The following is a 27,800-nucleotide window of genomic DNA, read 5'->3' as shown; positions in this document are numbered from 1 at the left end:
GGAGCACGGGCTCTAGATGTGCAGGCTTCAGTAGCTGTGGCATGCAGGCTCAGTAGTTGTGGCTCGCGGGCTCTAGAGCACAGGCTCAGTAGTTGTGGTGCACGGGCTTAGTTGCTCCGCAGAATGTGAGATCTTCCCAGACCAGCAATCAAACCTGTGTTCCCTGCATTTGCAGGCGGATTCTTAACCACTGCGCCACCAGGGAAGTCCCAGTTGTTGTTTGCTGTTTTGGTTTTGTTTGTTGGTTTGGGGATTTTTTAGTTTAGGAAACAAGTCCAACAGAGGCTAGAGAAAATTTACCATTTGGGAGAGGGCCTGTGGAAGAAAGTAAGTACTTTCCTGAAGAGAAGGAAGGGCTAATGCAGACAGAAGATGACTCTAATACAATTTCATTAAGGCTAATTTCTTTATAACTATTAATTATGAAACCGGTTTATTGAATGAGCTAAGTCCAGAAGGAAAGGGCTTTATTTTTCTCTCTAACCATAACTTTACAAGCAAGTTTTGTTGAATCTCTCCCTCTATAAGGATCTATTCAGGATCTATCCTGAATCCTGAATCCCATAGATTTTAGTGACAAGTCTCATTTTAGTAATTGCACCTCTATTTCAGGCATTGAAATGTCCAGGCCAGTCCAGTTTAACATCAGTCTCACACCTAATTCAAAATTCTGCTTGGCCCTGGCTCAGGCCTTTCTTGCAGTGAAGCGGGGAAGGAGTGTGGTCAATATCATCACTCTTCCTCCATCTTCTCTGCTTTCTCTATATTCTGGATGTTCCCAGGCCACTGCAAGTGAAGAGAGTATTAGAGAAAAAGGAGCAAGTCTCCCTGCAATTAACTACTGGATAAGGCAGGCAGGCCATCATGCCTCTGCCTCTGATTGTGGCGGAGTCCAAATGTTGGCTCTTTCACAGGATGCATCTGTGGGTCATTCAGAGGCCTTGGGGGGATCCCACACTGCACAGCTCTTTGATGCAAGTGGCACATTCTCTGGCTGACCTCTTGCAGTACCCCTCTGACCCCCCAAGTCATACGCCTCTTCTCCCTAACCCCTTGCCTCTCAGCAGTATTGTCCCTTTGCACAACAGGCTGCCCTATTAGCTAAAGTCGTATCATGACAACTCAAGCCCAGCTACCCTTCCCATGGTCATTTTGGCCCACAGGAAATCCACAACACTTCTGCCATGCCAAATAATGGAAGGGTAGGTTGCAATCACTGCTTCCTTTCTTTCCTCATCCTGCCATTTTGGGCTGCCCAAGCCACCCTCTTACCTCCTGAATTCTCCAGGTGAGAAGCACTCATCCATTCATTCAACAAATATTTATCAAGCACCTATATTTGCAAAGCATTGTTTGCCAATAGGTGACACTCATCCAGCTCTTCCAAGAGCTCTCACTCCATACTCTGTCTGCCGCACTGGACCTGTGCATTCCTGTTACTCTGCAAGCTTTCAGGCTGGGAGTAGGATGTGAGGTTACTCTTCTCCTAAGCTTAGAGCCCATCTCGGTTGCCTTTGGAAGAAATCCAAAGCAATTTCCCCATAAGTCTAGAACCTCTACTTAATGACTCTCTAATCACCCTTTTGAAGCCAGTCTTCTGAAAATAAGTAATATGAGTTGATAGTTACTGATAGTTACTGACCTCTTTCTGCTATTTTTTAGTAATTCCAGCCTGGCTGTGTCTAATATCTGTTTAAAATGTGGTGATATTTACTGCCTTTTGTCAGCTTTGAGGCATTTGCCAAAATTCTAACACAACCAGATAACTCCTATTCAATCGGTTACAAATAAATTTGGCTCTCAGTTTCCTTGGCAAGCCAGTAAATCATGTCTCTGGCCTCAACAGCCTATAACTAAGACTCTATTTCCCTTTATATACATAGACTACCAATGCCATGAGTCGCTACTGATTAATTGCATATTTGTGTAGCAAAGTCAAACATTTTATAAACTATTACTCAGATATGAAGAAAAAAAATAGTATCTTTATTTTCCATATCTGGTCTAATTTTTCCCCCAGCCCCAAAGTAGAGCAGGATAACAGAGCCGACCAGAGGCCGATGAGGATCCACAGGACACTCCAAGCACCACTGCATACAGTTCTGAGGTTGACTCTTTCCTTGCTGCCATGAAGTCTCATAAACTCGTGCTCACACAAAATCCTCTGGGGAAAGGAGAAGAGAGGGGAAAGGTCCTTGAACGACTGAGCATTTACTCAAAAGAGCTTGTTTCAATTTGAAACAGAATGGTTCAACCAGAAGAGACTGAGCTACCTGTCATCAGCAAGTTTGAGCACCACCACAGCCCCCAGTCTGGTTCCCAGTTCAGCTGAAACACAGTTGTCATTAAGTGTTTCCTGAATGCATGGAGATAATGAAGGCAGCATCCACAATAAATTGAAAGCACAGTGTCCATCAGAATCCAAGTTAATGATGGTTTCTTAAGTTGGACTTCTGATCTTTTTATTTTTTCAAGCTTTCACATCATCATTTTCAGTGACTAGTGTTAATTTAATATTAAAAGCAGCTCTAATATTAGCCCAAAAAAGTCCATGTTTGCTCTTCTCCTTGGGCCATTCCAAATAAGTTCTCTGTGCCATGAGAGCCCTCAGCTTGTGATACTTGCCAGGAATGCTGTTCTGTGGAATGGGTTCCAGCAAGATCAGGATTAAGTTATTAGATCCTTCATGGAAGAGATTGTGGTGGGCAAAGTAGAGTTCATAATGGCACCACTCACTCTGGACAAAGTTGGGAGACAAAACAAAGATGGACTTGTAACTTTTCTCAATGCAGTTTATAATATTTTCCACGATGCTCTTGCCAGGAACAAAGTTTCTCTCATGGAGACAAATTCTTATATCTTCTTTTTCTAGACAAGGTACAAGTTCATTCTTCACCCAGGCAGAATCATGTTCACTGTATGAAATAAAAGCATGGAACTGGAGAGCTCTTTGGAGTTCTTCTAAGGGTACATTCCTAGCCCTGCGCCGGGTCTGGGTCCACTGACACACCATCCTGAGATACCAGGGCAGATCCAAGTAGATACAGAGGACAGTCACAGTAACAGCCAACACCAGCCCAGGGACCCCAATGGTGACAATCAGCAGAGCTGTGTTGCAGGATAATTGAGATACACGGAAGTCCTTTAGTGGGGTTCCCTTATAGCTTTCTGGATAATCACACTTATAAGAATCAGGCCAACCCTCTACCACTTCACTTGATACTTGGCCTACACTTTGGATAAAGTCTCTTAACTCACATGTACATTGGAATGGATTGTTCCCTGCTTTTAGGGACCTAATCTCCCGACAGCTCTGGAAGAAATCAGCTGACGGGTTGGAGATTGAATTATAGTCAATGATCAGTATGGAAAGGCTGCTAAAGGTACCACATCCAGGAAGGTGGGCTAAAGAATTGGAAGCAACATTGAGTTCTTGCAAAGTTTCTAGACTGGTGACATCTTTAGGGATGCTCCTTATTCTGTTATTGTGGAGATCAAGAACCTTGACCCTGGGAGGTAAACATCTGAAAACAGAGTCAGTAAGTATATTTGAAGATAAATTTAACACCACTATACTCCCAACCCAAGTGCAATTTCCATCACGTCTATCATATTCCAAAGAATTCCAGCTAACATCCAGTATTTCCAAAGACAGCATATCCTTAGTCATGAGACCTACTTTGAAAAGGTCTTTTAATTCATTCTTTTGTAGAATAAGTGTCTCCAATCTAGTTAAAGTGTGGCAATTTTGAAAAACACTATCTGTGAAAATATTCTGGGTGAAGTTCAAAAACGTAAATGTGCTTGGTTTCTGAGGACAAAGCATGTGTACAAAAGGTGTGTCTGATATGGTTAACATCGTAATAGTCATCTCAGAAAACACTGTGTATAATGCTGTCTGTGAAAAAATAAAAACTCTGTTTATAACATGTTCTATATTCAGTGCTTTCAATGTTGTTTCATGATAAGTAAAAACTTCTTCATTGATGCTTTCAACTATTGTTAAATTGTAAATATTGAGATATTCTACAGGTTTGGGCCAAAGGAATTGAAAAACTCCAACCAAACATTTCCAAGTGGTTTCCATATGGTTTAGGGTAAAATTCAGTAAGGTTGGCCCTCTAGTGAGTTCTGATAAAAATTTAATTAAAACTTGACAGTTGTCATCATTCAATTTAATATTAGTCAGTTGTAACCACCCTAAACTATTCACTGATATGTTAACTTGGACAGAGAAGAAGCTATTTGGGTGAAAAACAAGGTGAAGTTCCTTTGTATTCAGAATTTGAAGACTTTCTTTCTCATTTTCTTTCACAAAATAACCTTCCAAATCCAGAAGGACGCAACTTAGGTGCAAGTGAGCAATTGGTAGTAGATCTAATTGCTGTAACTTTGTAGCACTTAATCCTAAGAAATTCAGTTGAGTCAAGCTGCCAAATTCCTTACAGATGGGCAGGGTATCAAAGTCATTGAATGAGAGGTCTAAATGCTTGAGACTTGTAGTGATCGGATGACAGGATATCTTCTGCAACCGATTGTGAGATAAATCCAAATATTCCAAATCCTGGTTGAACTTGAAAATACTAATATCAAGGCACTGGATTCTATTATGGGAAAGTCTCAAAACTTTCAGCCCTGAGAGGAAGCCGATGTCAGAGAGGTGAAGCTCAGATACGTAGTTTTGAGACATATCTAAGACTTCGGTTTTTGGTGACAGGTCTTTGGGAACACGAATAAGGCCTATTTTTGACATGTCCACCACAAATTCACTTTCATCAGAGAACTGGATTATGGTTCCAAATACGAATGTCAGGATGTAAACAAAATGAAGGTTTCTGACAGCAGATTCTTTGTCTTTGGTCATGATGTTGAAGTGGCTATCCCCTAGAGGGTTGTTGCTATTCTTCAGAACATCTTGATATGAATCCAAATTCTAGAAATATAATATACGTTAAGATGTATAAAGATTGGATGATTGCTCTCAAACCTCAGCTTACTAAACACAAAATCTCAGTGAGTTCTTCATTCATTATCAGAATCATTTCTGTCCCCATAATTTAATGTGTTATTTTTTCCAGTTATACAAGTTGCTTGTGCCAGGAAAGGCAATACAGACCTTGTTATCAAAGAATTGTGGTTGTGTGTTCTAACCTGTCTGGTGGCTCTCTGAGGGATCCACTCAGGAGCGTGCCTTTGTTTCATCCCATCCAACTCAGAACTTTCCCAGGGCTGCAGCTGCCTCCTGGACAGTGTTTCGAAAACCTTTAAAGGCACGAACACTAGCCACAGCCACCTGGAGCAAGGGATAAGAGATGGGGCAGGCAGCAGACACACCAAAAAGCCAGAGAAGAAGGAAGCTGGGAAAGGAGATACATGGGAGAAAAAAGGCTCTGGAAAGCTCCATGTATCCCAGGTAATCTAGAGGCCATACACATGCCCAGGGCTGGATGCATGCTTAGAGAAGACCTGAGAAAATCCTAAACATTCACCTCTGGTTGGCTTTTAGGCTCTGTGCAAGCAGAAAGTAAAAGCTAAGGCAGAGTTGTAAACAGCCTGGATAAGCACTGAAGAAATGCTTCAACACAGAGCCAATCTGCAAAGATCAGGTGTTTTTTGTTTTGTTTTGTTTTGTTTTTTTTCTCCAGATGTGTAAGAAAATCTCTGTCAAATCACTAGCTGACCACTAAGCCAATGGAACAGAGAATTCAATGGCCACACACAAGAAGGAATACAGTCTTTACAAATATAGTTTAGAAACATCACTAAACAAATAAACAACCACACCCCACAGCAAGCAGCAACAACAAACGCTGGGAAAGAGAAGAATCTGAGTTACCACATCCTAATATTTCCAGAGTTACCACGTTATCATATTCAAAATGTCCAACTGAAGCAAAAGAACTATGAGGCATGCAGAGAAATAAAAAAGTATTGTTCATTCATAGGAAAAAAAATTAAAAGAACAAAGTTAGAGAATTGACGCTACCCAACTTCAAGTCTTACATAAAGCTACAGCAATCAAGACAGTGTGGTATTGGTGAAAGAATGGACAGATAGATCAACTGTCCAGCATAGTGAGCTCAAAAATAAACCCATCCAAATACAGTCAACTGATCCTTTACAAAGGAGCAAAGACAATTCAGTGAAGAAAAGATAGTCTTTTTAACAAATAGTGCTGGAAGAACTAGACATTCCACATGCAAAAAAAAAAAAAAAAAAAAAAAAAGAAGGTCTAGCTCAAATTGGACCATAGACCTAAATGTAAAATACAAAACTATAAAACTTCTAGAGGTTAGTATAGGAGAAAATAATCTAGGTGACCTTGAATTTGGCAATGACTTTTAGACACAACATCAAAAGTACAATCCATGAAAGAAAAAAATGTTAAGTTGGACTTCATTAAAATTAAAATTTTCTGCTTTGCAATTAAGAAAATGAAAAGACAAGCCACAGACTGGGAGAAAATATTTGCAAAGCACGTATCTGTTAAAGAACTTGTATCCAAAATAAATGAAGAACTCAAGCTCAACAGGAAAATAAACAACACAATTTAAAAATGGGCAAAAGATCTGAACAGATATTTCGCCAAAGAAGATATACAAATGGCAAATAACGACATGAGAAGATACTCAATACCATGTGCCATTAGGGAATTGCAAATTAAAACAACGAGGAACTACTACATACCTGTTAGAGTGGCCAATCAATCCTGAAACAACATCAAATGTTGGTGAGGATATGGAGCAACTGGGACTTTCATTCATTACTGAAATTCAAAATGGTACAGATATTTTGGAAGACAGTCTGACAGTTTCTTACATAGCTAAACAGTCTTACCATATAAGCCAGCAATCACACTCCTAGATATTTACCCAAATGAACTGAAAATCTATGTCTACACAAAAACCTGCATGTGGATGTTGATAGAAGCTTTATTCATAACAGCCCCAAACTGAAAGCAACAAGATGTCTTTCAATAGGTAAAAAGATAAACAAGCTGTGGTACATCCATCCAATGGATTATTATTCAGCAATAAAAAGAAATGAGCTGTCAAGCCATGGAGGAACCAAAATGCAGATTGCTAAGTGAGGAAGCCAATCAGAAAAGGCTACCAACTGTATGATTCCAACTCTCTGACATTCTGGAGAAGGCAAAACTAAAGAGACATTAAAGATCAGTGGTTGACAGAGGCTGGGGGAGTAGGGGATGAATAGGCAGAGTATAGAGGACTTTTAGGGCACTGAAACTATTCCATGTGATATTGTAATGGTGGATATATGACCTTATGCATTTGTCAAACTTATAGAACTATGCAACACAAAGACTGAATCCTAATGTAAAGTATAGACTTTAGTTAATAATATAGCAATATTGGTTCATCAATTATAACACATATACCACACTAATGCAAAATGTTATAATAAGGAAAATTGTGTGCAGTGGAAAGGGAGTATATGGGAACTCTCCGGCCCATTTACTCAAATTTTCTGTAAACCGAAAACTGCTCTAAAAAATAAAGTCTATTTAAAAAAAAAAAAAAAAAAGGAGAAGAAAAGTCAATAGAAATGGTCCCCGAGGAAGCACAGGCATTGACTTGCTAGACAAAGACTTTAAATCAACTGTCTTAAAAGCTAACTACATGACTACGGTCTCTTTTCATTGGACTCAGCATACTTTATTGCTCTTTCAAAGGGCAATCCTCTTATCCCCTCAAAATGTTTACCAGTCAGTCAGCTTGATCATGTAAAATTGTACAAAAGGGTACGCAAGGAGCTACTGCCAAAAACTACAAGATATTCTCAAGAGTCTACACCAGTATTCAATTTGGTACTACGCTCAGCCATCTGCTGCAACCAGTGACCCCTCATGGGTGAAGGGTTAACAAACTCATTTCTCTCCTTCTCCATGGACTAATCTGATCTAACTCTTTTCTGGAAACCTGATACAGGGAGAATGTCAGCTGTGTTATCAGGAAGAATCACTTATGATAAAAATGACCATTGAGGGGCTTCCCTGGTGGCGCAGTGGTTAAGAATCCGCCTGCAAATGCAGGGAACATGGGTTCGATCCCTTGTCTGGGAAGATCCCACATGCCGTGGAGCAACTAAGCCCGTGCGCCACAACTACTGAGCCTGTGCTCTAGGGCCCGCGAGCCACAACTACCAAAGCCCACGCGCCTAGAGCCCGTGCTCCACAATAAGAGAAGCCACCGCAATGAGAAGCCCACGCACCACAACAAAGAGTAGCCCAGCTCACCACAACTAGAGAAAGCCCGTGCACAGCAACAAAGACCCAACACGGCCAAAACCAAAAACAAATAAATAAATTTATTTTTAAAAAAATGACCATTGAACGGTAAATAGCATCCAGGCCGAAAGGACTGCGTATGAACTATAAATACCAAGAAGGAAACCTGAGCTCTGTTTCCTCTCCTGTATCTTCCTGAGTAAACTGGGACCAAGTGTGGCCTATTAGGGCTTGTGCGTCTGAATGTTGAGATGAGCCTGAGAGGTCCTCCTGGTGGTCATTGCAGAGCCACGCCAGCAGTAGGCTAGACCTTCAGATCCTCAACTCAATTTGGCCAAAACAACATGAGATGAAAAGGATGGGGAGGAAGGTGGTTGACAAGTCCCTGAGGCCTGGTTGGAAGGCCCATCTCCCTGTAGCTTGATGGCTAAATCTCTATGGCATGTGACAGGGGATAAATCCTCTTGTGAGGGTAGATGAGGATAGGAATGAGGCCAAGTTTGTGTTACAAGGAAGAACTACTTATACTCTTTACCTCCATTAATTGGACCTCAACAAAACCAGCTGTAGCTGGGCTGTAAGAGAGGATACTACCGTTCATGGAGCCATATGAGAAGATACGATTAATACAGGCCAAGCCAGGCATTGATGACTAGCTGCGAGGTGGAAGCAGATTCACCAGCCCACAGACATCATGCTTGTGACGGAGACAAAGGGGTGAAAATAAAATTGTGCAAAAGGTCAAGCAAGAAGCCAGTCCCAGAAATTCAGACACACATTCGTGAGTCTATGCCACTCCAGCTCTGATCTGCACAGAAAAACATCTATGAGCCCCAGCAGAGAACAAAAGCTGGCCAGGACACACCAGGCTCCACAGCCACCTAATTCCCTCAGCAGCATCCTGAGAGCAGCAGTGGCAGCTGTGATGGCCACAGGGCAGGCTCCTGCACCTACATTGGAGTGTCCACACCACATCTGCCTGGAACCACCTATAGGCAGAGGTTAGAAGTGCTTCACAGACTGGCAAGGGTCCGTTGAGATAACACATATACTCTGCTCTTTCCAGTCACAGGATTTTTTTTTTAGTTGCAGGATCTCATTTTTGGACACAATTCCCATAAACATGGAAATATGTTTTTCCCATTCACATTAGACCAGAAGCAACAAATTCAGAGAGGCAGGATTCGGCACTTGATAATCTGAAATCATCAAGTTCCTACAGTTGACACACTGATAAAACTGGAGAAGATGGAGAAATATTAAAAAGTGCACTGAAGAAATCGGAAGGCACGTCAGGATAAAGCTGCTGCATGTAAGACAAAAGTCTTCCCAGAGCCCAGAAAGTCTCACTGTACTACAATGGATTACAAGACATTGCCTCTCATGGCAATGATGCTGAGTGAATGAGAAAAGATTACCTGACTGAGGGGAGGAGGCAGGTGTATGCACCCACGGACTCAATATCTGCATACCAAGACAAAGGGCTAGAACTTCGAGGCTTGCTCAACCCTACATAGGATCTGATCTCCACAAAAAAGCATCTAGGAGGCCCCAGGGGACAAGAGCAGGCAACAGGGTCCTGTGTAGCAGGAATAATTGAGAACAGATTTTGACTACTTGTTGTTGTTCAGTTTTATTAACAAAAGGATCCACTGTTCATCACTTGAGGGCATACTGGAAACAGCAAAATAGTTAAGAGATGAATAGTTTCAATTAGTCATACTTTGGAAGAGTAAAAACTCTTCTGGGTTGGGGAAATTTCATTACAAAATGGCATATAGTAGTTAAAAGTCCCTCCCGGCTCCTCCAATACAGCATTTCCCAACTGCCCATCAAAACACCCAGAAAACACAGAAACTCTCAAAAACCCACCTTGCCACCAAAACCAAAGAAGGATGGAAAATTAATGGCCGGATCCAAAAGCATTTACACTCATGAAGAAATATCTGGAGCTGTATTAAGGAAAACCTGGCATACTCCAGCTTTGTTTCAGGAAAACAGATTCCCTTCTGAAAGGTAGGAAAGAATTTTGTCCCTCTACCTGTTTGTCTCTGATTCAAACACCAAGGATAAGTAACAACCAGGCAATTAAGTAGCATTTCTTTTACCCCAATGCTACTGATGTTAATGGGTCAGAATACTGAGTTTTCCCTCTGAAGACCACCACCCCCCAGCTCTCCAAGATTTCTACACCTAGTCAGTGATGGACATTATCAGGTAAGAACTGAGCAAGAAGCACTATCACCACTCCTATTCAACACAGTACTGAAAGTCCTAGCCAGAGCAATTAGGCAAGAAAAAGAAATAAAGGTGTCCAAACTGGAAAAGAAGAAGTAAAATTATCTCTGTTTGCAAATGATATGATTTTATATGTAGAGAATCCTAAAGATTCCACCAAAAAACCGTTAGAATAAACAAATTCAGTAAGTTTCAGGATACAAAACCAACATACAAAATTAGCTGTGTTTCTATGTGCTAACAAAAAACTATATGAAAAAGAAATAAAGAAAACAATCCCATTTACAAATGCAAGAAAAATAATAAAATACTTAAGAATAAATTTAACCAAGGAGGTGAAAGACCTCTACACTGAAAACTATAAGGAATTGATGAAAGAAATTGAAGAAGACACAAATAAATGGAAAGATATGCCATGTTCATGGATTAGAAGACTTAATATTGTTAAAATGTCCACACCACCCAAAGCCATCTATAGATTCAATGCAATCCCTAACAAATTCCAAAGGCATTTTCCACAGAAATGAAAAAAAAATCCTAAAATTCATATGGAGCCACAAAAGACCCTGACTAGCCAAAATAAGCCTGAGACAGAGCAAAGCTGGAGGCATCACACTTCCTGGTTTCAAACCATATTACAAAGCTATAGTAATCAAAACAGTATAAATTTAGCATTAAAAACAGACACACAGACCAATGGAACAAAATCAAGAGCTGAGAACTAAGCTCACACATATATGGTCAACTAATATTTGGCAAGAGAGTCAAGAAGACTCAATGCAGAAAGGGCTGTCTCTCCAATAAATGGTGTTTGGAAAAGTGGATAAGCACATGCAAAAGAATGCAATTGAACCCCTGTCTTACCCCACTCACAAAAATTTACTCCAAATGGATTAAAGACTTAACTGTAAGATCTGAAACCATAAAACTCCTAGAAAAACAAGTAGGAGAAAAGCTCCCTGACTTTGGTCTTGGAAATGATTTTTTTTGGATCTGACACCAAAAACATAAGCAACAAATGCAAAAATAAACAAATGGAGCTACATCAAACTAAAAATCTTCTGCACAGCAACAGAAACAATCAACAAAATGAAAAATCAACCAACAGAATAGGAGAAAATATAAACCATTTTATCTGGTAAGGGGTTAATATCCAAAATATGTAAGGAACTCATACAACTCAATAGTGAAAACAAAACAAAAACTTAAATAATTTTATTTTAAAATGGGCAGAAGACCTAAATAGACAGTTTTTCCAAAGAAGATATACAGATGGCCAACAGGTACATGAAGAAATGCACAACATCACTAATCATCAGGGAAATGTAAATCAAAATCACAATGAGATATCACCTCACACCTGTTAGAATGGCTATTCTCAAAAAGACAAGCGATAACAAATGTTGGCAAGGATGTGGAGAAAAGGGAACCCTTGTGCACTGTTGGTGGGAATGTAAATTGGTGCAGCCACTATGGAAAACAGTATGGAGGTCCCTCAAAAAATCAAAAATAGAACTACCATGTGATCTAGCAATCCCACTTATGGGTATGTATCTGAAGGAAATGAAATAACTACCTCAAAGATAGTGCACCCCCATGTTCATTCCAGCATTATTCCCAATAGCCAAGACATGGAAACAACCTAAGTGTCTATCAGCGGGTGAACGGGTAAAGAAAATGTGGTGCAGACATACAGTGGAATATTATCCACCCATAAAAAGAAGGAAATACTGCCATTTGTGACAACATGAATGGAACTTGAGGGCATTATGCTAAGTGAAAGTAAGTCAGACAGAGAAAGACAAATACTGTATAATCTCACTTATATGTGGGATCTAAAAAAGCCAAACTCAGAACAGAGAGTAGAAAGGTAGTGGCCAGGAAACAGAGGAAATGGGGAGATGTTAGTCAAAGGCTACAAGCTTCCAGATGTAAGGCGAATGGGTTCTAGGGATCCAATATGCAACCTGAGGACTACAGTTAACAATAATGTATAATATACTTGAAAATTGCTAAGAGAGTAGATCATACATATTATTACCACACACACACAAAAAGGTGTGTGTGATGGATGTGAATAACTAACCTTATTGTGGTAATCATTCTGCAATATATATGTATCAAATTGTCACACTGTAGACCTTAGACTTACACAGTGTTGTATGCCAATTATATCTCAATAACGCTGGAAAATAAAAAGAACTGGGCAAGAGGTAAGGAGGGATTTGAGGGGGTACATTTCATTCTGAGTGGTGTAAGACATACAACAATACTTGTAAATGGGGCAGAGATAAGAACTTTAGCAAGTGTATTCATCAGAAATTGCAGTTTGTATGTATAATACTCCATTAGGTCAAAGTATCAGAGAATTGGGCAATGAGAATAAGAGAAGCTACTGTTTAATACTGGTTAAAACAAATAGCTCACAATGAAAATACAACAGATAAGAACACCTATGCAATGAATAACATTGCATCAAAATTTACAAAGTAACAATGCTGAAAACATAAGGAGACATTGATAATGAAAGTAATATATTTCTCTGGGTCACAGTTAGATCAAGTAGCAAAAAATAAACATATATGGAGGGTTTGAATAAAATAATTAATAAAGGATTTAATAGAGACTTATAAACTTTGACCCTACAAAAAGAGAATATTTTATATCTAAGTGCCAGGGTTCATGGAACATTTGCTAAAATTGTTTCTTAGGCCAAATAAATTTTAAAACAAATACCCCAAAGCAGAAATTCGTGAAGTCGTATTTCTGACTACAAAATAAACTTTTAAGATCACCTTTAAAAATGTTCTAAATATGTTCTGGATCAAGAAAATCACATTTTCAATTATAAACATTAAAAATGATGAGAGGGCTTCCCTGGTGGCGCAGTGGTTGAGAATCTGCCTGCCAGTGCTGGGGACACGGGTTTGAGCCCTGGTCTGGGAGGATCCCACATGCCGCGGAGCGGCTGGGCCCGTGAGCCACAATTACTGAGCCTGCGCATCTGGAGCCTGTGCTCCGCAACAGGAGAGGCCACGATAGTGAGAGGCCCGCGCACCGCGATGAAGAGTGGCCCCCGCTTGCCACAACTAGAGAAAGCCCTTGCACAGAAACGACGACCCAACACAGCCATAAATAAATAAGTAAATAAATAAATAAATAAATAAATAAACCCAAAAGTTTAAAAAAAAAAAATGATGAGAGTCAACAGGGTGATATGCACATGCGCTAGCCACCGCCTCTTGCCCTAAATCCCCAAAATGATGAAATACACACACACACTTCAAAGCAGAAAGGGAAGTCTTTAGGGGAACTGAAACCAAGAGAAGTCTCTGAAATCCACAAGCAGATTGGACTACGATAGACAGAACAGTAGCCTCCCAGAGATGTCCACTTCCTAATCTCAGAACTTGTAAATATGCTGTTACATGGAAAAAGGGATTAAAAGTTGCAGGTAGAATTAAGATTGCTAATCAGTTGACCTTAAAAGTTACTCAGGTGGGCCCAATGTAATCAAAGTATCCTTAAAAGTGGAAAAGGGAGGCAGAAGAGGTCAGAGTGATGTGATATGAGAAGGACGTGACCTTTCTTGAGGAAGAGGGCCATGAGCCAAGGTACACAAGCAGCCTCTAGAAGCTCAGAAAGGCAAGTAAGTGGATTCTCCCGTAGAGGCTCCAGAAGCAATGCAGCCCTGCCAACACCTTAAACCCAACAAGACCTATGTTGGACTACTAGCCTATGGAACTGTAAGATGAAAAAGTGTGTTTTTTAAGCCACTAAGTTTGTGGTAGTTTGTTACAGCAGCAACATAGAATTAATACAGACTAGTTTGGTCTACCCTTCCAACAGCAGGCTGTGAAAACAGATCAACAAGCAGTTTTAACATGGAGCCTCAAGCACAATTTGGGTTGCACAAACAAGAAGCATGACACTTTTACAAAGCAAACACTGTGATAGAAAGGAACCAAACTCAAGATACAACAGACATTAACACCCAAGGAGACAGAGATAAAAGAGCAGAATAGGCATTTTAATAGATAGATATCCTCAGAGAGGTAAGATGCTAAAAAAGAATAGAGTAGGAATCATGAAAATTAAAAACTTAATAACTGAAATGGAAAACTCATTGGATGAGTTGGACTGCGGAGTGGCACTGCTAATGTGAGAATGAGTGAGATAGAAGACCAAGAAGAGGAATTTTCCCAAAATACAGTCCAAGAGGTCAAAGAGATTAAATATATGAAAGAAATGCTAAAAGATGTGGAAGACAGATCCACTGTATGAATTACTAAAGGATAGACTCTATCCTCTGAAAAAGAAACTGACTCAAAAAAAAAAAATTGGGAATCAAGAAGGAATACTTTGCAAAGAAAGTAGAAAATTTATTGCTGAGTCCCAATAAGGATTGATGACAAAAATTTTAATAACAATCTGGAATTTAAATTGCCAATGATAACAAGGGAGTTAGTGGATAGTGGAGGGAGAGGGACAGAGCGGACTGAAAGCATGTAAAGATCCTTGCCTGACTGAGAAGAAGCTATAGATACCAATTAACTCAAGATTCTGTTAGAAAAATATAAGTTTAAGTATGTGTATTATAAAATTAAGAGTATGTATATGTATATTATTAAAATATAAGTAAAAGAGATAAATTCCAACTATTTGGTAGTAGGGAGAAGATCAGATTGAAGAAACCCTAATCAATCTTGCTCTGTGCTGAAGGGATAATACATAGTGATTAATTCGGATGTTTCTGGGATTTTAAGCATGACTTATTATTAGCAAATCTATGACAATAACACAGCAATGGATAAAAGGAAAAAAAAACACAGAAGAGCATCTCCATAGATGTTAAAAATTCACTTGATAAAATTCAGCATTCATCTTTGACTAAAAACATGTTAATTAAAGTATACATTTAAAAGATACTTTTAAAACTTGATAAAGAATATATCAAGTATCTGACTTAAACCAATATCCCACCCTCAAAGCATTTCCATGAAAGTCAATATCAAGGATGCCCACTATTATTTAACACTGTTTTAGAAGTTCTAGCCATTGTAAGTACGGGGTGAAAATGAGAGACAGAAATATTGGAATGGAGGAAATAAAATTATCATTATTTTTAGATTATGTTATTGTCAATGCGGAAAATCCAAGAGAAGTAATTAAAAAACTGTTAGAACCAGTAAAAGAGTACAATAAAGGGGCCAGTACAAAAATATTTTTTTAAAAAGAAATCTGTCCAAAAATAGCAGGTTGTTCAAATAAATTATGGTATCTCCATGTAATTAAATATTCCTGTGTGGCCTTTAAAATAATGAAAATCTAATTCCATGGAGTATTGCTCACTATATATATGTGACAAAAAGTAGCTTATTTATAAAATGTGCAGCAGTTAATATGTACACATGCATATGGAAAAATCAATAAGATACATACCAAGATATTAACAGTGATGATCTCTACCTGGTAAAATTTTAAGGGGAGGGGTTATTTTCCTTTTAGTTGTTACCTATATTTTTCAAATTTTGGACATTTAAAATTAAGTAGATCACGTGATTTGCTCAGAAAATTTATCCCCCCAAAATCAATAGTCAATAATATGAATAACGTCCAGTCACACAAAAATCATATTAAATCAAAATAGTGTATAACATCTAAATGAAACTTGTGGTATTGGACTGAATCTCAACTTAGACAGACCTGCTGTAAACGTTACTTGAGTAACAAGGGGAGAAAGGATTTTAAGAGGGACCAGGTATTAGATTCTATTAAGAAATAAATGTTAATTTTTGATAATGTTATTCGGCTATGTTAGGAAAATGTACTTTTTTTAGAAATACAGAATGAAGCATTTAGAGATGAATCATTAGCACGCCTATAATTTAAGATATTTAAGTATAAAAAGATAAAGTGAATCAAATGGGAATTTTTTTCTTAAATATTTTTTAAAAGGCATGATTATTTTCACCTACCAAATTGGGAAAATTCAAAAATATAGTACCCAGTGTTGGCAGGTGGGACTAAAATAAGAACTCTCACTTACTGCTGGCAGGAATGAAAAATTAGTACAACCTTTGTGAAAGGCAATTTGGTACCATGTATAAATTCCTTAAAAATATGCTTACCCTTATTTTAGCAATTCCACTTCTCAGAATTTTCTTCTAAAGGAATACACATAAAAATATTACTATGAGGTTGCTCATGAAGATGAAAAATTGAAAAAAATCATAATGACTAGTAGAGAAAATTGTTTAATCAGTTATGGTACACCCATACCGTGGAATAGCATGCAGCCTCAAATACTGCACTTCGGAAAAAAAATTTCTACCATATAATGTTAAGTGAACAAAAGAATACAAAATCGTGTGTGCAGTAGGACTCTAGTTCTGTTAAATATGATTAAAAACTGACATGTACACAAAGCCTAGGGGAAAAAAAGAATGGAAAGAAATATGCAAAATGCTAACAGTGGTTATCTCTAGATCTCTAACTCATAGATGAATTTATATTTCCAAAATTTCTAATTTTGAACATCTTTTATAAGTTGAAAGGCTTGTCTGGAAATATAGCTAATATAAAAGTATTCTATATTTAAAGAAATATAATACACTTGCATTTGTGTGGAGAGAGAGAGAGGGAGAACTTCTTCCACGTGATAGATGATTGACATCCGTGAATGAGAACCCACTCAGAGGTCTCTGGATGGTGTCTGTGTTCAGGGGACTGAAACTTAGCCACTACGTGGGAAAGTTGATCAGCTTCCTGTATATCACCCTGCCTCCAAAACACAAATATTCCTCCCCGATCATTTATATCCTCAAGCGTTTCCTAGTGTTTACATTTAAGCCAGGAGCTTCTCTATTTAAGAAAAAAAAAAAATATGGAGGGGGGAAAAAGGGAGACGAGAGAGCAGAAGATTACAGAGGTCACAACTTTTTTTTTTAAAGGAAGTGGAAGAGATAAAAGGTAAAAGGTGTTTTGTTTTGTTTTTTCTTTAATGCATCAAATGAAAGGTGTGGGTGGGGGAGACAGATGGAAGAAGCTCTATATCAAGAAAGAAAATGATGGATAGGATCTATGAAAATAAAAACTACGAAACAGGAAAGACCGGAAAAACGTGCAATTCCGTAATCAAATCAACAAATATGCAAGAGAAATACTGTTTTATTTTTCAAAGTTTAGGTGAGAAGGTTGAATAAGGCAAGTTCTGAGCCAGTCCCCGCCACTTCCTCCACTTAATAAATGTTTATTCAGAGTGTACTATGTGCCAGAACTGCCCCAGACATCCAGTGCTGGGGATATAAATACGAATAGCACAGGCATAAGCCCTGCTTTCAAAAGCTTATAAATTAGTGACAGACACAAATAAACAATTATAGAACCATGTGACAGGAAGGATCAAACACTCATGTCTGTGGTAAAAATACATAACATGTGATAGGTGCCATATCAGTGGCACAAACTACTGTAAACCTTACTGAAAACAAGGAACTAGGGAAAGGTGAAAAAAAATGTAGTAGACAAAAACAGAAGAAAGAAATAACATCAGTTAGTTTTTTCCTTAACTATGACAAGTGCTAGTTATTTTTATATCTTTCAAGATAGCTACATCTTTATCTTTCTTGTATAATAAAAAGAACGCTTGCAACATTAAAAAAAAAAAACAAACCTTAAAATCATTTTGCAAAAACTTAAAAGAAACTTTACCTATTTCCTATACAATCGTTAGCATTTTCTTGCTTATTTGAAGTAATTATTCCATAATTTGAAAAAGCCACAAAAGGCTTCTTACTTACCAAGATTTCTTTCTCAGAAGAAGTAACTTCTAAACGCACGGAAAAATAAGTGCTTGACAAAATGCGAGTCCTTAGTGCAAGTAAAGCAATACCATAAAAACGGTTTGCGCCATCTGTCGGACATTACTGGAATTACCCCTGCGCACGAATTTCCCCTTAAAAGGCCCTGAGCAAAGCATGTGGTCGGTAGCTTTTTCTGGGCTACAGATTAAAACAGTAATCAAATTTTTTAATTCATATGATCACGCAGCTTATGACAATTTCAGTGTGAAGAAAAATGTTTTTCTAAGGTGATATTTATGTGTAAACGTTTTCAGCCTGAATGTTAAATTGTCACCACAATGGAAAGTTATTGAACTTTGCCTGTTTTATCACCATTTTTAATATTTCCAATAAAGTTGCAACTACCATGATCAATCAGTTTTGAAGCATTATTTTATCTGGACGGGATACTTTAAAATAAAATGAACTTAGGTTCAAGAACTGGTTTTTTAAAAATCAACTTTTAAGGAAAGTTTAGTAGTTACCACACCTGGGGGAAATTACATCCTGTTTCTCCATGTTCTGACCAACATTTGGTATTGTTAGATGTTTTCATTTTTAATTCTAAAATAATAAATACCACTGAGATCCTGCAAGACTAATTAAAAATCAATTTTCTAAAGGCCATTTAGAATAATTTTAGAACAATATCAACAAAGGTTGATGATACAAAAAGAGGATGTCTGATTAACCAGATACTTCAGGCAGCCAGGATACCCTGTTCCCAAGACCTTCCCTTAACTGAGGTTCTGTAAAGAACTGAACATATGAGTTAAATAATCATTCTATAATTAATCCCACTGTTTGGCATTATTTCATCGTTAAAAAAACAAGTTAAGACTGTACAGTCTGACCCACGACAAAGTTGGACATCAGGGTTAGAATCACTTCTGCTTTCAGGTGGAAGGAAAGGCCAACTTCTTACTATTCATTCTTACTCATCAAACATAACGGGAAGCCTTCACAGGCCTGGGGAGGGTCAACAAGGAGTGGCTGGATGTCTGCTGAATGAGCAGAGGAGACAGCTAGAGTGGACTGGGTGCCTGTGACCCTGGGAAGCCAGCTTTGTGAAACAGGCAGAGGAGAAAGGAACCAGCTATGGGTTTGAGGGAATTTCAAACAACACTGAGCCAAAGTCTTTAAGAAATAAGCACACATACATCGCTGCAGATTTGGTCACATCACACAGTGACAAAATGTTTATGAGCATTTGGTCACAAACGCTCATTAGGGTATTGCATAATAATGCTGGTTTTCGGGAACAAAGAGGCTATTCTTGTTGAGGCTGTTAGAATTCTGAGAAATGTCTTTAAGGAGATGACAAAACCCACAAAAATCAGGTAATGTGCAAGATGGTATGGCAGTGGAACAAACAAACAGACAGTGCTGGGCAGAAGTCCTCCAAATGCCACGTCCTAGCTGTATGGCCTTGGGCAAGTGGCTTAACCTCAAAGACTCCATTTATTCATCCACAAAATGGGAGTGCTTGTGACTTTTTGGGGAAGATAATAAATAAAAAGTGTCTGGAATAGTGATTTCCCTGGAAGACAAGTCATTATAGTAAGGAGTTTTAGAATTCTATGCAAGCCTCACATTTCTTATGCTGAGGTGGAAAGACTATTAAATGAAGAAAAGCAAAGGGCAGAAGAGTATGGAGAGTGTTTCAGCATTTGCATAAAATCCGGTCCCTCAGACATCTGCACAGGTTATCTTCTTGCCAGGAGTAAGGCACACACAGAGGAGAGACACACACACACAGAGAGAAAGGAACAGGCCAGGTGAAAACAGAGGCAGAGATTGGAATTCTGCAGCCACAAGCCAAGGAATGCCTGGAATCACCAGTAGCTGGCAGGCCTGCCAGCACCTTGATTTTGGACTTCCGGCCTCCGAAAGTGTAAGAGAATAAATTTCTCTTGTTTTAAGCCACCTGATTTGTGGGAATTTGTTATGGCAGCCACAGGCATCTAACACGAGGGTCTACATACTTGTGCTGACATCTGCATAAAAATCTTTTTTTCTGAGGGGATACTTAAGAAACTGTTACCTTTGAGCCGAAGAACCAAGGGAGGGAGATATTTTTACTCATAATTTTATGCTCTTTTGTCCTGTTTGATTTTTTTTTTTTTTACTATGTACATGCATTACTTTTATTTTTAAAAAATAAAATAGCATTATAGTGGGATAAGTAAAATAGTCTAAAGCCAGCAAATATACTGTCCCCACACAAACAGAAGCAAGACATTACTTTAATGATTTTTGTTCTTTAAAAAAACTTCTCTTGCCCTGGAAAATCAATAAAAAAATATCAATTGCCTACCAACAGCTTTGAAACAAGTTATATAAAAAATGATCAGCATCATAAAATATACAAACCATTAGAAATGAAATTGATAACTTAGATATTTAATATTAAAACCAAAATCTTCTGCTGAATTAAAAAGAAAAAACAAAACACATTCCAGAAGATACTTGTAACACATATAACCACAAAAGGATTAATATCTGAAATATATAAAGAATTCCTACAAATCACTAATAAAATGGCTAACAAACCCAATGGTGGGGGGGTAAGAATTAGCAAAGGATATAATCAAATGGATACCAGGATAACATTAAGACAACCAGGAGACACCATTGTACACCCCTGGGATGGACAAAAATTAAAACATCTCATGATACCAAGTGTTGGTCACAATGTGAGGAAACAGGACCTCTTATACATGTCCAGAGATTCTGACTTAAATAGTCCAGGATGGGGCCAGACATCAATATTATTCTGAAAGCTCTTCAGGTGATTCCACTCCAACCCAGTGAGGATCAGGGCGCCCTGAGACCTAAACACCATCCTGAACACCGCGCCCTCTAGTGGTCCCTAGTGGTCTCCAGTGGTCCCTCTTTTCCTCACACCTCAGGGCCTGGAGGTGATGTAGGTTTCCCTGACTCTCACTGCTACTTCCAGATCACTGTTCTTCCCTCCAACCCTTGAAACCTACCCCTCCTGGTTGCAGTCATCCACAGGCCCATCACTCCCTCATTCATTGAGTATTTTTGCACCATTCACTGTCTGAGTCCAACACTACCGCTGTCATAATTCTAATGATTTCAGGAGCTATGTAGAGATTCTTTCATTCCCCTGGCTTCTTAGTTCTTTGATATTCTCTCTTCTAATGAGCTTGTCCTGAAACCTACCTCAGCCATGCATTCCCTTATTGTACCCTACATATTATTATTACCAATGGCTGTGCTCTCTCCATAACCTCTCTTGCCAGCATCCCGCTTTTCAACTAGAGCCTCTAACTCTTTCTCTCGGATGCCAACAATTCCCCAGTCCCACTGCACTGGACTGAAAGATCATGGTCCACCCTTTTAATCATCTCTCTGAATTCACCCTCAGCTACCTTACTCCTCTCTCCTCAACCCAGGTTAAATCCAACTCGCCACTGGACTCTATTGAGCCTGACCGGCTGAGCATAGTTGGAGAAAATACACACCCGTGCTGACTGTCTCACTTGAAATTCATGACTGGGTCCCAACCTCAAGAGGGAGAAGCGATCCTACTATCCTTTTTGCTCCCCTTCCCTAGCCCATTCACTCTCACTGTCTTACACATCCTCCTCTTATGCTTCCAACACCTCCTTTCCTTCTTCACTTTCAGCTGCTGATGCTTCATTTTTCAGGAAGAAAATAAATGCAGCCAGAGAAGCATTTCCACATCTTCCCTCCAAAGTTCTGCTAGCGCCTACTCGTCCCTGTTCTATCTGTGCTTTCCTCTGTTCTCCCGAATGAACTCTCTGTGTCGAGCCAGTTCCTCCCCATTAAGCACTGAACCTCACTCCTGCTTATCTACCCAAGGAAATCCCTTTAGTTATCCTCTCTATGTTGCATCATCTTTTTTTTCCTCTAATGCATGATTCCAATTAGCATATAATGCTACAATTTCTCTCATAGTAAAAAACAAAACCCTCCTCTGAGCCCACAACCTCTTCCTCTCTGCTCCTCTTTACACCAGAAATCCTTGAAAAGGTTGTTTTACTATCTCCAATTTTTCTCCTCCCATCTTCTCAAACCCTCTCTCTCTCTCTATATATATATATATATATATATATATTCTTTTTCATATTCTTTTCCATTGTGGTTTATTACAGGATAATGAATACAGTTCCCTGTGCTATACAGTAGGACTTGTTGTTTACCTATTTTATATAAGTAGTTTGTATCTGCTAATCCCAAACTCCTAATTTATCCCTCCCCCACCCCCTTTCCCCTTTGGTAACATAAATTTGTTTTCTATGTCTGTGAGTCTGTTTCTGCTTCATAAATAAGTTCATTTGTATCGTATTTTAGATGCCACATATAAGTGATATCATATGGTATCTGTCTTTCTCTTTCTAACTTACTTCACTTAGTATGACAATCTCTAGGTCCATCCACCATCTACCTCAAACCCCAAACCTGTCCCTTTTGCATCCTTCCTCATCTAAGTAAATGATACTTCTGTTCCTGCAGGCTAAATTGCTTGGAGTAATTTGAGACTTCTTTCTTGCGCTCAAACTCCACACCCAATCCATGAGCAAATTTTGTTGAGTTTTTCTTTAAAATATATCCACAAGCAAAACCCCTCTCATGCCCTCCACCACTCCCACGTGGCCAAACCATCAACTCCCTCAAGTGGATAACTGCAGTGGACTCCTAATTGGTCTATCTGGCTCTACCTTTCCCTCCACGCCCCACCCCCAAGCCCATCGCAACCCAATTAAAATCATGGCACACTCCTACTCAAAAGCTGTAAGGATTCCCTTGCCATTCAAAGCATAAGCCAAATCCCTACCATGGTTTGCAAGGCACTGCCTGGTCTGCCCCATCTCTCAGTCTTCAGTGCCTCTGTGGCCTCATCTCCTTCCACTCTGCCCCATCCTCCCTCTGCTCCAGCCACACTGGCCATCTTACCATTCTGTGAGCACACCAAGCATGCTCCCACACTGCTCCTGCCATTCCCCCTGCCTGAAACTGTCCCCACATATCACCGTTGTTCACTCCCTCACTTCCTTAAAGTCTACACTGAAGCGCCTTCCCTGACCACAGTTGCTCCTGCCCATCATTCCCTAGACCCTATAGACTCTATATTCTGCTTTATTCCACCACGTGGCACATTATTTAGTTAGGGTCTATCTGCCTTGCGACAGAATATAAGTTCTTGGAGGGCAGGACTTTGCTCTGCTCCTTATTTCATCCCTAGTACCTAGATCAGTTTTAGGTACGTAGCGCACTCTCAAAAAATTTTTGTTTAATGAATGGTTGGGACCACAGTGTAGAACGATTTCATAATATCTAGTGACGGTAAACTGGCTATTCCATTTCTAGCCTGGGATACAAGAAAACATATACAAAGTTGACCACTGCAGCTCTATATGCAATATAGTATGTAGCACTATATTGGCATTCAGCACATGTAACAACATGTAATAGTGAAACATGAAACACACTAAATGTCCATTGTTGGGGAATGGATAAATTGTGGCACATTCATACAATGGAATCCCATGAAGACTTAAAAATGCATGTACTGGAGCAACATGTATGAATATGAATGATTCTCAAAAATATAATGTTGAGTAAACAAGTATACAGGATGTTATTTATAACATTTTAAAACACCGAAAAACAATTTTATATAGTGTTGATGAATGAGGATATGTGCAGTCAAATGTAATAGAACTACGCGTGGGAAGGATGTACAACAACCTCAGGACACTCGTTACCGTTACCTCCGGAGAAGGTGGAGACTAGGAGGAACAGGGTTTCAAACATATCTGTAACTTTTTTCTTTTTAAAAGAAGGTTCTAAAATAAATGTGGCAAAAAATAAAATTTGTTAAATCTACATATTGTCATACCATTCTCTACTTTTCTTCACACACATAAGTATTTGTCATATTGTTCCCAACCTGGGTTCTTGGACTCTTTAATCAATAGAAATTGCTAAGAGGCCAGACGAGGAATTCAGGCAAGGCTTTATGGGGACTCGTGCTGCAGCACGAGGGATTGAAAACAAGTAACAGGTGCCCTTGCTCGATCCCCAAGGTGGGTGAGCTGGTCCCTTAAATGGGGTGAGGGTAAGGGCAGATTGGTGCGTTGGGCTGGAGGGTGGCTTAGGTCATTTGCCCACCCCCTTGGTGGTGCTGCATGCAGGGATCATGCTCAGGACCCTGCTTTTGCTCCTGGCACTTCAGAAGTGGCAGTTGGGTTTCAGCTTTTTTGTATCTTATTGTTCATATTTTGCCCCAACTGCATATGCATGCAGCTGTCTTTAGTCCCTCATAGTTTCTTTGTATTCTGTTGCTTGAGGAGACGTGTGTCCAGGTGCAAGCAGTGCAGTAAAGGGTCCCAGGTCCCAGGTCCCAGCCTGTCTCAATATTATTCTCTAGTTTTCTATATATTTTAACTACTCCTGAGTTTTTTAAATAAAAATTGCTTACATTGCCAAAAATTAAAATTTTGAAATAAACCGGGTGGGCTTGATGCAGCAACATTTGAGTAAAAGGGCATAATTAGCGGCTGGCAACAAAACCTGTTGCTTGATTGATAGTCTCTTATTGTAAAGGTACAGTTTGGGTCAAAGGAGAAAAGAAAACTGGATAAACCTATCTAAGGAGACAAAAGACCTGTACTCCTAAAACTATAAAACTGATGAAAGAAATCGAAGATGACACAAACAGATAGAAAGATATACCATGTTGTATACACCATTGATTGGAAGAATCAATATTGTCAAAATGACTATACTATCCACGGCAATCTACAGATTCAGTGTTATCCCTATCAAATTACCAATGGCATTTTTCACAGATCTGGAACAAAAAAATCTTAAAATTTGTATGGAGACACAAAAGGCCCTGAATAGCCAAAGCAATTTTGAGAAAGAAAAACGGAGCTGGAGGAATCAGGCTCCCTGACTTCAGACTATACTACAAAGCTACAGTCATCAAAACAGTATGGTACTGGCACAAAAACAGAAATATACATCAATGGAACCGGATAGAAAGCCCATAAATAAACCCACTCACTTATGGCCAATTAATCTACAACAAAGGAGGTAAGACTATACAATGGAGGAAAGACAGTCTCTTCAATAAATGGTGCTGGGAAAACTGAATAGCTACATGTAAAATAAAAAAAGAAATTAGAACATTCTTTAACACCATACACAAAAATAAACTCAAAATGGATTAAAGACCTAAATGTAAGGCCAGATACTATAAAACTCTTAGAGGAAAACATAGGCAGAACACTCTTTGACATAAATCGCAGCTATATCTTTTTCAAGCCATCTCCTAGAGTAATGGAAATAAAAACAAAAATAAACAAATGGGAACTAGTTAAACTCAAAAGCTTTTGCACAGCAAAGTAAACCATAAACAAAACGAAAAGACAACCCACAGAATGGGAGAAAATATGTGCAAATGATACAACCAACAAGCGACTAGTCTCCAAAATTTACAAACAGCTCATGTGCCTCAATATCAAAAAAACAAACAACCCAGTCAAAAAATTAGCAGAAGACCTGAATAGACATTTCTCCAAAGAAGACATACAGATGACCAAGAGGCACATGAAAAGATGCTCAACATCACTAATTATTAGAGAAATGCAAATCAAAACTACAATGAGATATCACCTCACACCAGTCAGAATGGTGTTAAAAATCTAAAGATAATAAATGCTTGAGAGGGTGTGGATAAAAGGGAACCCTTCTACACTGTTAGTGGGAATGTAAATTGGTGCAGCCACTATGGAAAACAGTATGGAGGTTCCTTAAAAAACTAAAAATAGAGTTACCATATGATCCCACAATCCCATTCCTTTGCATATATCCACAGAAAACTCTAATTCAAAAAAAATACATGCACCCCAATGTTCATAGCAACATTATTTGCAAGAGCCAAGACATGGAAACAACCCAAATGCCCATCAACAGATGAATGCATAAAGAAGATGTGGTACATATATACAATGGAATATTACTCAGCCATTAAAAAGAATGAAATAATGCCATTTGCAGCAACATGGATGGACCTGGAGACTATCATACTAAGTGAAGTAAGAGAAAGACAAATATGATATCGCTTATATATGGAATCTTAAAAAAAATGATACAAGTGAAGTTATCTACAAAACAGAAACAGACTCACAGACTTAGAGAACGAACTTATGGTTACCAGGGGGAAGAGTGGTGGGAGATAGATTAGGAGTTTGGAATTGACATGTACACACTGCTATATTTAAAATAGATAACCATCAAGGACCTACTGTATAGCACAGGGAACTCTGCTCAATATTCTGTAATAACCTAAATGGGAAAACAATTTGATAAAGAATAGATACATGTATATGCACAACTGAAACTAACACAACATTGTTAATCAACTGTACTCCAATATAAAATTTAACTTTAAATTTAAATTTAAAAACAAGGGGAGGAATGCCTGATTGGGCTGTTGCCTTTCAGCAGGGCAAGGAGGGGCAGGTGTGGCAAAGGTATTTGCTATGCCCTAGGCAGGCACAGAAGTCACAGGCAATGGTGTTTGTGTCTGTGGTACACCAAAACACACCTGTCACACCTGGAATACAATTTGCTAACACTCACAATGGCAGAACTCAGAAAGAATCACTGTTTTTAAAATTAAATTTTCCCTAAACTTTATACAAAAAATTACAATACATATACATATTCACAAGAATAGGTTTATACTATATATGCACTTTTGTAAGCTTCCCTTGCTCTCAACTTAATATTCGCCTATGGCCCGCCTTCCTTCCATATCAACAAATTGGACGTACAGTTATAATTAATGACTACAGCATATCCGATTGTTTGAAGTTACCATAGTTTACTTCACCAATCTTTTTACTGGGGGACAGATTATTTCCGCGTTATTTTCCCCGGCATAAACAACCACAATAAACATCCTTGGACATACATATTTGCACGTTTGACTGTTTACTTAGTACAATTCGCAGATGTGGGATTCCTGGGCCAAAGCTAATACATTTGAATTTTGATCCACATTTCTAAACTGACCTTCTAGAAAGTATTTTTATTCGGTTGATTGGTTTTAAATCAAATTACACTCCCACAAACAGGGTAAGACAAAGCTGTTTAAAGCACCACCAGGGGATCGCAAACTCTTACTGAACTTGAGCGGCCCCTTCTCGGTGAAACTGCGGGGTTTCCTGGGCGCTTTTAAAGGAAGGAAAGGGATCCGGAGAACCCCGAGTCCCGCCCTGGGTGGGGGTGGGCGCCCCTCCAGCTCACCCGGAGGCACAAAGCCGGAAAAGCCAAGTTCCCCAAGGTTGGTCGGAAGCGCGGCCGCGACCCCCGCAGCCTGGGGAAGGAGGTGCCCGGGACTTCCGCCGCGCTCTGGGCGGGGGCGGGGTCACGGGGGGGCGGGGCGCTGTCGGGGCCGCGGGGCG

At 39.1% G+C, this 27,800-nt stretch overlaps 2 protein-coding genes across 10 annotated transcripts in view; both read right to left on the bottom strand.

The window, feature by feature from the left end:
* Positions 1 to 27,725, bottom strand: part of TLR1 (toll like receptor 1) — a 45,596-nt gene extending 17,871 nt beyond the window's left edge. For 2 of the 6 annotated variants that reach the window (XM_068543104.1, XM_068543110.1), the window contains exon 1: positions 6,688 to 6,766. The gene's annotated coding sequence lies outside the window, so the exon portion shown is untranslated. Of the gene's footprint in view, positions 1 to 6,687; positions 6,771 to 27,642 lie in introns of those variants that run through there. The other 4 variants (XM_068543107.1, XM_068543108.1, XM_068543111.1 and 1 more) reach the window with 4 other exon arrangements.
* TLR6 (toll like receptor 6) lies at positions 1,966 to 27,717 on the bottom strand. 4 transcript variants are annotated; one of them, XR_011073933.1, is made up of 3 exons: positions 6,688 to 6,766; positions 2,274 to 4,933; positions 1,966 to 2,164 (listed from the first exon to the last, which is right to left on the bottom strand). XR_011073933.1 is itself a non-coding variant. In XM_068543101.1 (2 exons), exon 2 carries the CDS (start codon positions 4,862 to 4,864, stop codon positions 2,471 to 2,473), a length of 2,394 nt encoding a protein of 797 aa, XP_068399202.1. In that variant the 5' UTR covers positions 4,865 to 4,933; positions 27,643 to 27,717; the 3' UTR covers positions 1,966 to 2,470. The 4 variants fall into 4 exon arrangements, 3 of the variants coding, with proteins under 3 accessions (XP_068399202.1, XP_068399201.1, XP_068399204.1); XM_068543101.1 differs by lacking the exon at positions 6,688 to 6,766 and adding an exon at positions 27,643 to 27,717 and having other exon boundaries at positions 1,966 to 4,933; XM_068543100.1 differs by having other exon boundaries at positions 1,966 to 4,933.
* Positions 27,726 to 27,800: the final 75 nt, after the last annotated feature.

The sequence above is a fragment of the Eschrichtius robustus genome, chromosome 4 (assembly GCF_028021215.1).
Source record: "Eschrichtius robustus isolate mEscRob2 chromosome 4, mEscRob2.pri, whole genome shotgun sequence".
Taxonomy (NCBI): domain Eukaryota; kingdom Metazoa; phylum Chordata; class Mammalia; order Artiodactyla; family Eschrichtiidae; genus Eschrichtius; species Eschrichtius robustus.
Note: the sequence above shows the minus strand (reverse complement) of the source record. Positions and strands in the feature narration are given on the sequence as shown.